The 14,027-nt window shown below is 38.5% G+C and overlaps 1 protein-coding gene across 1 annotated transcript in view; it reads left to right on the top strand.

Moving 5' to 3' along the window:
* LOC141095455 (ATP-binding cassette sub-family B member 5-like) overlaps positions 1 to 14,027 on the top strand; it is a 184,396-nt gene that overhangs the window by 126,542 nt on the left and 43,827 nt on the right. The window contains exons 17-20 of the mRNA XM_073581462.1: positions 1,376 to 1,519; positions 10,342 to 10,446; positions 12,102 to 12,179; positions 12,257 to 12,340. Of these exons, the coding sequence (XP_073437563.1) occupies positions 1,376 to 1,519; positions 10,342 to 10,446; positions 12,102 to 12,179; positions 12,257 to 12,340 (411 nt within the window). The remainder of the gene's footprint in view (positions 1 to 1,375; positions 1,520 to 10,341; positions 10,447 to 12,101; positions 12,180 to 12,256; positions 12,341 to 14,027) is intronic.

The following is a 14,027-nucleotide window of genomic DNA, read 5'->3' on the forward strand; positions in this document are numbered from 1 at the left end:
GAATTAAAAAGTCATTGTTAAGTCCTGGACAGACCCTTGAATCCAAACGCTAAGACAATTGTCTTAAACTAGTCTCAAACCCGCCATTAAAAATGTTTTAACATTGCTCAGATTTAAAAATGATGCCACAATAATACATTGCACTCAGTGGTGAGGATACTATTCGTGAAAACCTTCAAATCCTACCTTGAAAAAATAGTGAATACATATTGCACAGACTTTATTAAGAATGCACATAAAAACACACTAGTGGGTTGCTCGTTTGTCGGATAATTGTTAGCGTCATCCTGCTTAGATGGCCTAATAGTTGGGATTGAGCGTTCATAGTTTAGGAATTATTGACCCATCTAAAATTAGCATTGGATTATTATATATCTTTATGGTGATTCTTATTTGCTTTAGTATAATTAGTAGAATTTAGGGTGGTTTGTCAATTGCCACAAAACTGATATTAAAATGTAGTTGTAATATAGTTGTTTAAACCAGCTTAAAAGGGGTTGTCCACTACTTGGATAACCCCTTCTAATTATCATGCTTTGCTCCCCTATGGAAAATAATACTGGCCTCCACTGCTGGTCACTTTCCAATGATGTTGGTACCAGGTCCCCCGACACTTGTGTGAAATTGTTTTGTCATGTGATCTCTGCAGCCAGTCAGTGGCTGCTTCACTCTCACTTCCTTTGCATGAAACTGACATCTGCAAGAAGTGAGAAATACTGGTGATCTCTGACTTCCTCTGGATTTCAGTTACTTCTGAAGCAAGTGAGAGTGAAGGCACCGCTGATTGGCTGCAGGGCTCACATCACATAGCAATGTCCTTGGAGACCTAGCACCAACATTATTGGAATGGTGCTGGCACCAGAGGTGAGAATGGCTGTTATTATGGTCCATGGGGGAGCATAGTAATTGAAAAAGGGATGTCTTTGTAGTGGGCAACGTCGTTAAGGCTAATTACTGATTTATTAACAGATCCTATTCATTTCTATTAAACCCAATGTTTCACAGGACCCATTAGTAATTGACCATCATTAAGCATCATTGTAAAGGGGGCCATGCACACAGGAGCAAAGTCGGAGGGACCAACAAGTTTATGTGTATGGGGACCTCTCTATTCTCCCATGACAGATAAAGTTGGAGGGAAGGAAGAGTTTAAAATAGGGGATATTGCCGGCATGAATAGCTGTTGGCTGAACAAGTTTTCAACTGATTGCTATGGAAGGTGTTTGGTATGGTCTTTAGAGTTTCTAAGGGATATTTTATCATGTTTTTGTGCTGTTTATTGTAGATTCAAATTAAGTTTTAGTAATCCCTGGCAATTCCACAAATATAAGATTATGAAAGATAATATTGTGTCTGAACTATTTTCTTTTTCCAGGAAAGTGTTCCCAATGTTTCTTTCCTTAAAATTTTGAAGCTTAACCAGTCTGAATGGCCTTATATTTTGGTTGGGATTCTTGCATCAATAATTAATGGCGGAACTCAACCGGGATTTTGCATCTTTTTTGCCAAAATAATTGCTGTAAGTAAATTATGAGATCCAAGTACAATGGCAGAAAATGTTTCACTAGCCTTGGTAACAGTGTAAAGAATAATACTACTAGTAATAATACTATTGTGGTTAACATATCCATATAACTACCTTAAAGCTAACATGTGACCAAAACATATTTTCTTTAGATTAGAATATCCTATCCATCTTGAAGTAAGGAGAATAATGAAATCATTTAAAGAGTGAGGAATTGTGAATGGGACTGAAGTGCACCGATAGGGCAGCACCGTAAGGAGCAGAGTAGTGGTGAGAGTGATAGTAGCGCTCACCTGTGATGGTTGCGTGAGGACCCAACACCTATAGAAGCCTAATATGCAATTGCTATAGCCTCCTGGCTTGAGGAAAATTTCTTCCAGGTAGCAATTTATCAGATCAGAGGTTATCATGATGTGTGGGTTGCGGGATTAATGAGAACGTTTTAAAAAAGGTTTTACATTCACACTTTGTTTTTCTTTTTCAAATATATTTATTGAATTTTTCATAAATTAAAGGAAAGACAGGGATAACAAACATGAGGAACAGGGGAAGAAATAAAAAATAGAGAACTCCACATTGAAACTAGAGCATATAACTTTCAGACCAGACTCCAAGTATATAATACAACAGACTAATAACTTTACATGTAAATTGAGTTCCACACTGCCCACTTTAGATGATATTTATGTAAGGCATTGTTATTAAATGCAAATCGTTCTTCTATGAGACTTTGTGAACGCAGAATGTCTATAATAATTGAGAATGTGGGTACTTCTGTCTTTTTCCACCGCAAGCAATTTGATTCTTAATTACAGTAAATATATGTATCATAATATATCTGATGGATGTATCCACCTCTTCCATGTCCAAGGACAAAATTACTATCTGGGGGGAGATCTCGACAAGATCAGATGATAACAATTTAATATGTTCTCTAGTTTCAATCCATAAATTTTGCAATTTGGGGCAACTCCAAAAGATATGAAACAAATTCCCAGGAAAAGTACACCCTCTCCAACATTGAGAAGACATCCCATCCCCTATGTGAGCTAGTCTGGTTGGCGTGAAATACCATCGGACTAGAACTTTATAGAAGGATTCTTGCAATGACATAGAAACCATGGCCCTGCAGGTATGTTCTATGGCGAATTCCCATTGCTCTGGGTTAAACTTCTTTCTTAGGTCAATCTCCCATCTTTCCATGTATACATGTTTCATAAAAATGGAGTCCCCATTGAAGCGACTATATATATTTTTGCAGGTCCAGTTCAATTTGGCATTACCGTGATTGACTAGTAAAGCCACAATCCCTAATTTCAAAGATCTTCTACGTATCAGAAGTAGCAGATTATCCTTCAAGATCTGATAAGAGAGAAACTCCCCAGAAGGCATATGGTATTTCTCCTTGATCTCGGAAAAGGAGAGCACCCTACTACCGTCCCATATATCTCCTACTTTCTTAATCTGTAAATCAAACCAAATCCTGGGTATGGATAACTGAAACATTGCCTCAAGGAGTTTAAGAGGACAGTTTTTTAGTGATATAGTTCTATTCTTATTCTTTTTTAATTTAGCAAATTTCGACCATGCGTCCAATATGGCATGTACAATTGAGTTAGAGTGGCGCTTAGTTTTAGGCTCTAATATATGACTAGAGAATGTATTTTGTAGCGGTTTATAGTGACTACTTGCTAATTCAAGATCCATCCAGGTAGGCTGCTCTTCAGATTTGAACCATTGTTGACTATTTTTTATCAAAATCGCCTGATAATAGGCCCTAATATTAGGTAGAGCTAAACCTCCGTGTTTCTTACTTTTGAAAAGAATAGTATATGCTACTCTTGGTTTTTTATTGCCCCAGACAAATATTTTAATTAATTCTTGTATTTTATTTATGAATTTTTCATTAATTTTAAGAGGAATTGAACGAAAAATATAAAGAATCTTAGGTAGTATGATAGATTTCACCACCAATATACGTCCCATCAGAGTAAGGTTCAAACTTTCAAGATGTTTGGAATCTTTGGAAATGGCCTTTATTAGACCTTCAATATTACTAGGCACAATCTGATTGAAATTATTTGTGATGTTTATACCTAAGTAAGTCAAGGTTTGAGTTTCCAATTGAAAGTTAGTAGAATCCAGGATTTCTTTAACTTCTTCTGGCAGTACATTAAATGGCATTACTTTAGATTTCCCCCTATTAATTTTAAAACAGGATATTCTGGAAAGTTGTTCTATTATTTCCATTAAGGTTTTGACAGATTTAATAGGGTTGGTTAAGGATAAGAATAGGTCATCCGCAAATAGGCTTACTTTATGGGAACGATTTTTAGTATTGTACCCGGTGATTAATGGATTTGCCCTAATTGCTTCTGCTAGAGGTTCCATTGCCATTGCAAACAATAAGGGAGAGAGGGGGCAACCTTGTCTAGTCCCACTAGTTATGTTAAAGGATTTGGACAAGTAATTATTTAGGTAAATTCTGGCATTTGGGTTAGAGTAAAGAGAAAAAATTTTAGAGACAAAGTGATCGTCAAAGCCAAATTTAGACATAACATTTTGAAGATAAAGCCAATTAAGTCTGTCAAACGCCTTTTCGGCATCTAAGGCTACAAAAAGAGATGGGATGCTAGTTTTTTTGATTAAGTTGAGAAGATTAATGACTCTTCTTGTACCATCTGCAGTTTGTCTACCCACAATAAAACCCATCTGATCTGTGTTAATTAATTTGGGAAGAATATGTTTAAGTCTTTCAGCTAGTATTTTGGAGAATATTTTAATATCCCCGTTAATTAGGGAAATGGGCCTAAAATCTTTTACATTCACTGAGTCCCCCTTTTCTTTGGGTAATAAAACTATAGTTGCTTCCAACATGCTTTTTGGAAAGGAACCAGTAATTGCTACTTGATCGTAAAGGTCCTTTAAAAAGGGGGTAAGGGTTCTGGCAAATATTTGATAATACTTGTTAGCATACCCATCTGGACCGGGTGATTTCAGAGGTTTGAGATTTACGATAGTTTTCTCAATTTCCTCCATGGAGATGGGTTTGTTTAGTGTATCTAGATCCGAATCATTTAAACGAGGGAGATTTAAACCGGTCAGAAATGTATTTATAGCAGTTTGGTCGAGAGAAGGGTACCCAGGCTCTTGATCCAAGTTATAAAGACTTCGGAAAAATTTCGCAAAAACATCAGCAATGTCTTGCGGATGTGACTGCAGTTGTCCTGCTATGTTTCAGATCTTGTTAATTCTTCTTGAAATCCTAACCCTTTGTATTTTTCTCATCATATAACGTGTGGGTTTATTTGTAGAGGTATAATAAGTGGCTTTAGTGGCTCTTATTGCTGCGTCATAATCTAAAATAAGTAATGCTTTCAATTGCTGCCTTAAGTCTAATATTTCCATTTGGGTGGTATGTGATGGGCTTGCTAGACTATTTTGCTGGTCCTCTTGTAGTTTAATTTGTGATTGTAGATTTGAGATTTTTTCCCTTTTTTCTCTCCTGTTTCTAGCCGCTACTTGCATGATGCACCCTCTGATTACAGCTTTGTGGGCTTGCCATAAAATAAATGGGTCAATGTGTTCTGTGGCATTATCTGCAAAGTAATTATTGAGTGCTTTATCAATGATTTCCCTAAATTTATTAGTCTTAAGCAGTGAAATATTGGTCCTCCACAAATATGTATTAGATGTTGAAGGGCCTGTGTCAAATTCTGCCCTTATTGGGGAGTGATCTGAAAAAGTTTTGTTGAGAATTTCAATGTTTTTTAAATTTAGAAAGAGAGAAGACACTGGTAAGAAAAAGATCTATTCGAGAAGAAGATTGGTGGGTTTCGGAAAAATAAGTATACTCTCTAGAGGAAGTATTGAGGCAACGGAAAACATCATATAATTCATTGTTGGAGAGCCAGTTGCCTAACGATGGGCATGATTTACGTGCCTGGGATGATGCATCCAGGTCATTATTGGGCACCAAATTAAAGTCTCCCACCAAAATCAACTCTCCCTTCCTGACCTTTTCAATTTTCTTGGTTAGTTTATTGAAGAAGGGAAGCTGTTTACTATTTGGGGCATATATATTAACTATCGTAAACGTAGTACCATTGAGATCACATACCAAGATATGAAATCTTCCTTCTGGATCTACCTCTTCCAACTGCAACTTAAATGATATTTTGTTACTAACAATAGTAATTACTGCCGCTTTTTTGGTTGGTTTCAAAGCCTTAAAAATATTAGAATAATTTTTATTCTGGAAGAACGGGTGGTTATCTTTAGCTAGTCTTACTTCTTGTAAGCAGATTACATCTGCCTGGTAATTTCTAATTTCTTTCCACAACGCGTGTCTTTTAAATGGACTGTTAAGACCTCTCACATTATAAGAAAGAAGTTTGATATCCATTTAGTGTGGAGCCACTTGGAGTCTGGTTTCTTAAACAAGAACAAAATAAAGGAAATAAAGAAAAAAGCTAAATTTAATCACTAAAAGTTAGAGAAAAAAGAGCTACTATACGGAGAACTCCTGGAGGGAGCCACCTATTGTGGCTATCTCCTGAAAGCGGGGAAAAAAAGGTAACCCGGTTCCCACAAGAACAACCACTATGTAAGAAATATAACATAAAACTTCTTTAGCTTAAATGTGATACTCTCTCCAAAATAAAGACCTTAAAGAAATTTGATGTCTCAGGTCAACCTTTATCTTTAAGATCTTTTTGAAGGTAGGCTAGGAAGTCCCGACCTTCATCAGGATTAATCAGGGAGATATTCCTGCCCTTGTATGAAACTATGACCCTGGTGGGAAAACCCCATCTATAGGTGAGTCCTAGGTCTCTTAGTGTGGTAGTAATTTCCCTGAATGCCCTTCTGGCATCCATAGTATTTTTTTAAAAATCCGAGAAAACTTTTATGTTGTCATACGGGACTGGGAAAGTATGTTTGTCTCTTAAAAATTTTAGAATTTTTTCTTTGGTATCAAAGAATAATAACCTCAGAATGGTGTCTCTAGGTTTGTCTGGGGGTATGCCTTTTGGACTTGGTAGCCTGTGTATTCTGTCGATTGTCAGATGAATATCTGACAGTGAAGGGATTGCTTTTTTAAACATAGTTTTGGCGTAATTAGAAAGATCCTCCTGTATTATCGTCTCTGGTATGCCCCTAATTTTAAGATTATTTTGTCTACTTCTGTCTTCTAAGTCAGTCGTTTTGGACTGGAGAGATTTAACTTGTTCTCCCAGATCTAGATTTTGTTGGGCTAATGTCTCAATTTCATTTTCCAGCTTCGTTATTTTGGTCTCATTGACCTCAAACCTGTGTGTAAATTTGTCGCTAACCTCTTGTATGAGGTTTCTTTGAACCTCAAAGCCCAGAGTAATGGAATCTTTTAATGCCTTACAGAAATTGGCAAGGACCCCTTCCGATACTTGTCTCTCTGAATCAAAGAAAGATTCGTAGTTAATCGTGTTCATGGAGGGACCTTCCAAAAGTGCGGCCACTAAACGCCCTTTTTTTTGTAGGGGTCTATTGGGACTCCCGTTAAGAGACAATTCCTCTGAGGTACTATCCGAATCTAAAACAGAAACTCCACTAGCCTTATCGCCCTTTCCCAGGGTCTTACGTTTGTGAGACTGGGAAGAGTCCATATTGTCTTCACATGTAATATTGGGATCGACATGTTGAGTGTCATTTTTAGTTCTCACAGTAGGTTTCAGAGATTTACTACGCTCAGGGAGCAGGTCTCTTTGTACTTTTTTCTCTTGTGTTAATTTGCCATGACAAGAATTTGTGTCTTTTAATGAGGGTTTATATCTGTCTTCAGGTCTCTCAAGTGGAGATCTGGATTTGTGGGGACTTACTGAATCAGAGGAGCCTCTGTTGTGTCCCGTTTTTGTGGAACCCCATTTATTTTGGGTGCTATTTGATTGTCCTTTATATCTCAGGTTACCAGATGCCATACTGTTTGATTAGATCAAGTATGCTAATTAGTGCGCCAAATGACAAAAGAATCACCAATTATGTGTAGACAAGGTCCTATAAATTTGTCGGTAGTAAGTAATGTCTTAAAACTGTATACGTCTAACTATGCTATATTACCGGAATTATAATATCCTGTCATCCGCTGGTAGCGTACACTTCAGAAAAATTGAGGGGATTTTGGCCCTCAAAATAGTAGATATGACTCAGTTACCAGACTGTTTAGTACTGGTCTAGTATATATTAATATTTATAAACTATAGCTAATAATTTAACATTGCATATAGTAAGGACACTGTGCAGGGTTAAACAGCAGGCGGAATAGGGTAGTAGTATCTCTAAGATAAAAGCTTGGTAAAAAATTCTTGGCAATACTTCTTAGGTAATAAATGTCTTATGACCTGTAGTTGTCTCCCAAAATTTAGCTTCAAGGTCACAAATACCACTGTGCGGTAAAATTAATGGGTATCGAATAAGTTCAGTCTTTAGTAGTGTGGGTAAGCAAGGACACTACTTTGCAGAATTAATTAATCCAGAGGATCGAATGTTACCTGAAACGGTATATAAGATTCCCAATAGACCAAATCCCCCACTCTAGGTTCCTGCTACAGAGTCCATATATGGGTATTTATGCGGCGATCAAATAATGTACTGTTTCTTGTTATAAAAATTCCACATATACTGTGCCCTTTAAAATTATAGGACCAGGGCAATTCTAATTTATATATAAACCTTCTGTATGGTAGATCATCCATAAAAAGAAAAAACAAAATGTGCCCGATAAATATATGTTAAAGCCCTCAAGTATCCCCAATACCCGCAATAATGAAGGCAATCACCCTCCCCTCCAAATGGCCACCAATATTAAGACTGATCCCCTGCAGCACAGAGGATTTAAGCTCTCTTACTTATGCAGCCCTAACAGGGCTATTGTTTTAGGTTAAAGTAGCTTCCTTTGCTGAATCTTCTGTCCCGGAGATAACTTCAATACACCGACATTCTTCTTTCTTCCTCTAAGACGTCTCCCGCCACTCTTTCTTCCCAGCCGATTTCTCTTCAGGAGTAATGGACTCCCCTTTGCCTTCAGCGGTTCGCCTGTAGCACCGCTCTTATCTTCGCCCGTCACGTCCTGTCACCACCGCCAGCCGCGCCTCCTCCTCCGCCTCCTTCCTATGCCGCTCCTCCGGCTGCGGCGTCAATGGTTATTTCCCGATCTCTGCTTGTCAGGCTGATCTCCTTTGCTGCAGAGCGCTGTAATGGTGCCGCCTCACAGCCGCTTCCCGCGCTTTTTCTTCCCCTCTTCTCAGCGCTGATGTACAGCCTTTTCTCAACTGGTGAGCGTTGGAGGTTTTGGACTCACCGCGGCCACGGGATACAGCTTCTGCAGCGGCTACTGTTCAAAGCGGTTCCCGCTCTTTGACGGTGACGTCACCGCTTAGTGAAGGGACTCCCAGACTCTTGCCGCATTTGAATCAGCTGCTCCCGCCATTTTTACCGCTTCAGTCACCGCTTCTCACAGGCTAGGCAGGCTTGGACGCAGGGGTTCCAAATCTTCAGAGGTGGATCTAAAGAAGGTCCTGGGACATTTGTAAATGTATAATGTATATAAAATGTAAATGTATAAAAAATATCTTCTTTTTAATTGCGCTGGAGTCGCTTTTGTGGCTGTATATGCAGGAGCTCACCGCTCAGACGTCCATCATCGTCCTGAGCATAGGCCACGCCCCCCACACTTTGTTTTTCTAACCCAAAATGCATTGGTGTGAATAAAAAGACTTGTTGATACTCTCTGGACCATATTAATCCTGCACATGCAGCCCACACATCTTGATATCCTCCTATCTCGTAACCATGTAAAGAGAAACACAGGATGCATGCTCTTCTTCTTAAGGAAGAGTTGAGTTTGTCATTGGACCCTCTTGATTCTACAGAGTATTGGAGAATGCTTTTCTAGCTTTTACATAGAAGACCTAATTGGTCTCAGTTCTCTACAGATGACAGCATGAGACAAATGAAAAGTGATGGCTGGAATAATCAAAGAATGAGTGTAAAAAACCACAACCACAGTTTTTTTGCCCAGAGGTGAATCAACAACTTTTTTGAGAAGCCACAAAACGTTTAAGGCAAAGTCATTATGCTTCCTTTTCTTACAATATTACAACAGTCTTATGGGCTGCAACTCAATAAACAATGGGGAATACAGAATTCCAGGGGTCTCTACTTGCCACCCAATAATGGATGTTTACAATCATCCCGGTTGAATGCCATTTTCTCTGCCTTGCTCTTTCTAGCATTTCTCCTCCTATCTCTGTAAAGAAACTTTAAGAATCAAAGACATGAGTGGGATAGAGCCAGAGAATGTGCAAGAATTTGGCTTTATTGTCTTACTCACAAAAGTTGCAGTGGTAAAAGCATTTAAGAATCAAAGTTCCAGAGGCAAACTCAGGCATCAGATCAACCTACGTTTCGCCACCCAATCACATGATGTACAGGAGATCAATGGTAGTTGTCATGTTTCATCTTCCTTTTGATGTAAGAAGACATAGGGATGAATAAATCTCATGTACGTGATGTGAAACGGATTACATTTGGATTTCTTTTACAACCTTTGAATAAATCAAATTATGACAAAATTGTAAAGTTACTTTTAAATAATCAATGGAATTGGAAATGAATTATAATGTAGCGATGCTGTGCAGCAAAAAAGATACCTGCCAACCATATTATCCATAAGCAGGATGTTTTAGTATCACCCAACTTTCTGATCTCCTCCTATATGCTGAGGCTTTCTTTCTCCTCTGTTTTCACTTCCTGGATGATAACTACTTTTCCTGTTTTGACAGCTCTTTCGATATGATGATCCGGATAGAATAAAAAGAGAATCCGATTTTTATTGCATAATGTTTGCAGTACTTGGTTTTGTGTCTTTTTTTACTTACTTCTTACAGGTAAGTTGATGATCTTTTTCTATAAACCCAGTTTTTTGTATTTAAAAAGTATCTTTCACCAGATTTCAACACTACTTTCTATTTTAGCTTGTTAGTAATGACAAAAATAACATACTATCTAAATATAATTTATTACATTAGTCAAAGTAATTTATTTTACCATGCAATCTGGTGCTTGGTATGCAAACTACCAATTTTCTGTTGAAAAATCAGTGGAAGGCATCCGGATTTAAAGTTCCCAGCATGCCTAGCTGCACTTCATCACTCCATAGCATAGAAAGTGAACTTTCTACTCTGAATAGTGTGATGTGGTGCTCAATCTCGCTCTTTATAGCAGAGAGATCATGCTCAGTGCTGTGGAATGAAGGTGAATCTGTGACACAGAATCACTGCTCACAGACAAGCCATGAGTCAGGATAGTCAAGGAGTCTGAGGCCAAGAGCAAAGAGGGTATGTTATAAACAGAGGGAAGAGACAAAGGCATAGTCACGTTACAGACCAGAGTCAGAATTCCAAGGACAGAGTACATCAAGGAAAAAGGGGTAAGACAAACAGGTAATCAATAGGCAAATCCAGGGTCCGGCAACAGATGATCAGAATGTCTCAATTCAGAGCACAAAGCACAGAGAACAAACCACACAGAGCTGACTGCTATGACTGGCAGCTTTCTGGGACTAACCCCGTCCACACCAGGCTCTGTATATAATTTCCATAGGAAGGGAGGTGCTTGTTTGTCCCAGCAATGATAAGGTCCTGGTGCTTAAGAAATCATTGCAAGCAAACAAAACCACAGAGCTTGATAAGAGAGGCATCGCTGAAATCTGTGTTTTAACCTCTACCACTTTCTGTCTTCAGATTACATAGCAAAAACCTACTGACAGATTCCCTTTAAATACTGTAAAGTGCTGGAGATTCAGTGATCTGCCACTTAATAGTTCACTGCATGGCATTGTCTGTCTCTCCTCAATGTAGGATAATAGTCTCAGTTCATAATGTGGAATGCTGAGGATATAGTTTAAAGAAGAAATGCTGGAGGTTGAGAGTGGCTGGCTGCACAGACATTTGTTTTAAAAAAAATTTCTTTCACGATTCCTTTATTCAGATTTTCCTTTATGTTTTTATTATATAATCTATTGGTTTGTGCACTTTCTGCTAATTATTATTAGTATTATATTGTCTTAAAAGGAATCTGTCACATTGTAAATGGCACCTGATCTGCAGGTAGGATATTAAAAAGAAAGAGGAGCTGATCAACTTGATATACATTTTTGGAAAAGTTTCATTAAAACTTGCATTTTATTCATTGAAATGCCTGATGTTCGTATGCATGAGTCCAGTGGACGGTCCTACTCAGTGATTGACAGTCTTCCCAGTATGACTGTATATGCAGAAATAGCTGCCAATGACTGTGTAGGACCACCCACTGGACTCATATACATACAAACACCAAGGAATTCAATGAATAAAATACAAGATATACTAAATCTTTTCTGACATACTTTATATCATTCTGCTCAACTTCTCCTTCTCTATACCATGCTGTCCACAGATAGGACAATGTGACACTTTCTTTTTAATCCAATTTTATCATTGTAGAATTACTGATTGTTTTAAATATATTGTTCTTTAAATAATTGATGTTTTTTACTGATCAGGGTTTCATGTTTGGAAGATCAGGAGAAGTTCTCACTATGCGTCTAAGGCATTTGGCATTCAAAGCAATGTTGCGTCAGGTTAGTGTCAACAGGAAGGTTCAATATCTCCTTCTGTACGAGTTATAACATCAATATATTTTTTTTTTATTGGCTAGGAAATATCCTGGTTTGATGACAAGAAAAATAACACAGGAGCTTTAACAACCAGCCTCTCTACTGATGCTTCTCAGATTCAAACTGTACGTAACATTCAGGTTTCTACACTTTGGATTTCTTTTTCGTTTGTAATTAACTCTGCACATTTTATACTCTGGATTAAAAATGTCATAAATTATAGGGATTATCCAAAGGCAATAACTAAGAATTTAGACTTGGGCCATACTTTTAGCACGCTTTGTTCACTTTTTTCAAATTTTTTTCGAGATTCAATGCTGAATTCTACTACATAACATAAATCTTGATATATCTTGATAAATAAATGAGTAACCCCCCACGTTTTATGTGCATTACACATGTTGTAGCTGTTTTTGTTCCTACTATAGTTAGATAACAGGATCACCAGTGAGGCCAAATAATCCCCTTCACGACATGCGCCGCATATATCTGGTGCAAGTCGGAAGCAGGTGTATGGAGAGAGCTCACCCGGCAGGTGATGGCTGTGAATTACAGCCAGGATCTTCCGCTAACAATCGCAGCTGTAGCCAGGAGCTGCCGTTAACCAGTTAAGTTGCACCAACGAGCGCGCTGGTACTTACTTCCTTGTCATGACAGCCGGGGATCAACTGATGACCACCGTGACTGTCATTACAGAACTTCTTTGAAGCCGTGCCTGTGGCAGAGCTTCAAAGGAGACTGTGATTTCTGCTATATGAAGCGATGCTGAGGTTCCCCCTAAAGCGGGAGTCACACATAGCAATCTCGCTAGCGAGATCACTGCTGAGTCACAACTTTTGTGACACAACAGCGATCTCACCAGCGAGATCGCTGTGTGTGACAGCGATCAGCAACCGGCCCACCTGCCGGTATCGCTGATCACTGCAAGAAACCTCTGGACATATTTTTCGTCGCTGGTCTCCCGCTGGCCAGCACGCATCACTACATGTGACAGGCGGGAGACCAGCGATCAGCTGTAAAAAAAATAATTTAAAAACATTGTTATTCTCACCTTCCGATGTCCCGCGCTGCCATCCCGCCTCTCTCCACGCTCCCGGTCCCAGTGATCCTTTGCACGAATGACCGCGAGACGTCGCGCTGCTGCGAGACCGTGACATTTTTGCGGTCATTCTCGCAAAGGATTACTGGGACTGGAGCGTGGAGAGAGGCGGGATGGCAGCGCGGGACGTCTGAAGGTGAGAATAACAATATTTTTTATATTAATTCTATTTTTTTACAGGGATATGGCATCAGCACTAATGAACACAGTGATGCCGGGTGCTCGGCATCGCTGTGCTGATCACTGGTGAAGCTGTTTGTTTGACAGCTCTCCAGCGATCACACAGCGACTTACCAGCGATCCTGACACGTTTATATCATTGTCGGGATCGCTGGTAAGTCGCTATGTGTGACTCCAGCTTAAGGGGGCTAGCAAAATCAGTAAAAAGTGAAAAAAAAGTTTAAAAAAATGAAAAAAATAAAAAATAAATAAAAGTTCAAATCACCCTCTTTCCATCCAGTGAAAATAAAGCTATTAAAAAATACACATATTTGGTATTGCTGTGTTCATAAAAGTATAATCACTCAAAATATAAAAACAACCTGATCAGTAAACATCGTAAAAAAAAAAAATTCAAGAACGCCAAAATTACATTTTTTTGGTCACCGCAATTTCACAAAAAAATGCTGTAACAAGCAAATACAAATGTCACGAGTCTAGGAAAATGGAGACGCAACTCCAAATTTTTTATTTTTTTAAAACTTATAATTTTA

Source organism: Dendrobates tinctorius, unplaced genomic scaffold (genome assembly GCF_039654945.1).
Source record: "Dendrobates tinctorius isolate UK_male_01 unplaced genomic scaffold, ASM3965494v1 ptg000070l, whole genome shotgun sequence".
In the NCBI taxonomy this organism is placed as follows: Eukaryota; Metazoa; Chordata; class Amphibia; order Anura; family Dendrobatidae; genus Dendrobates; species Dendrobates tinctorius.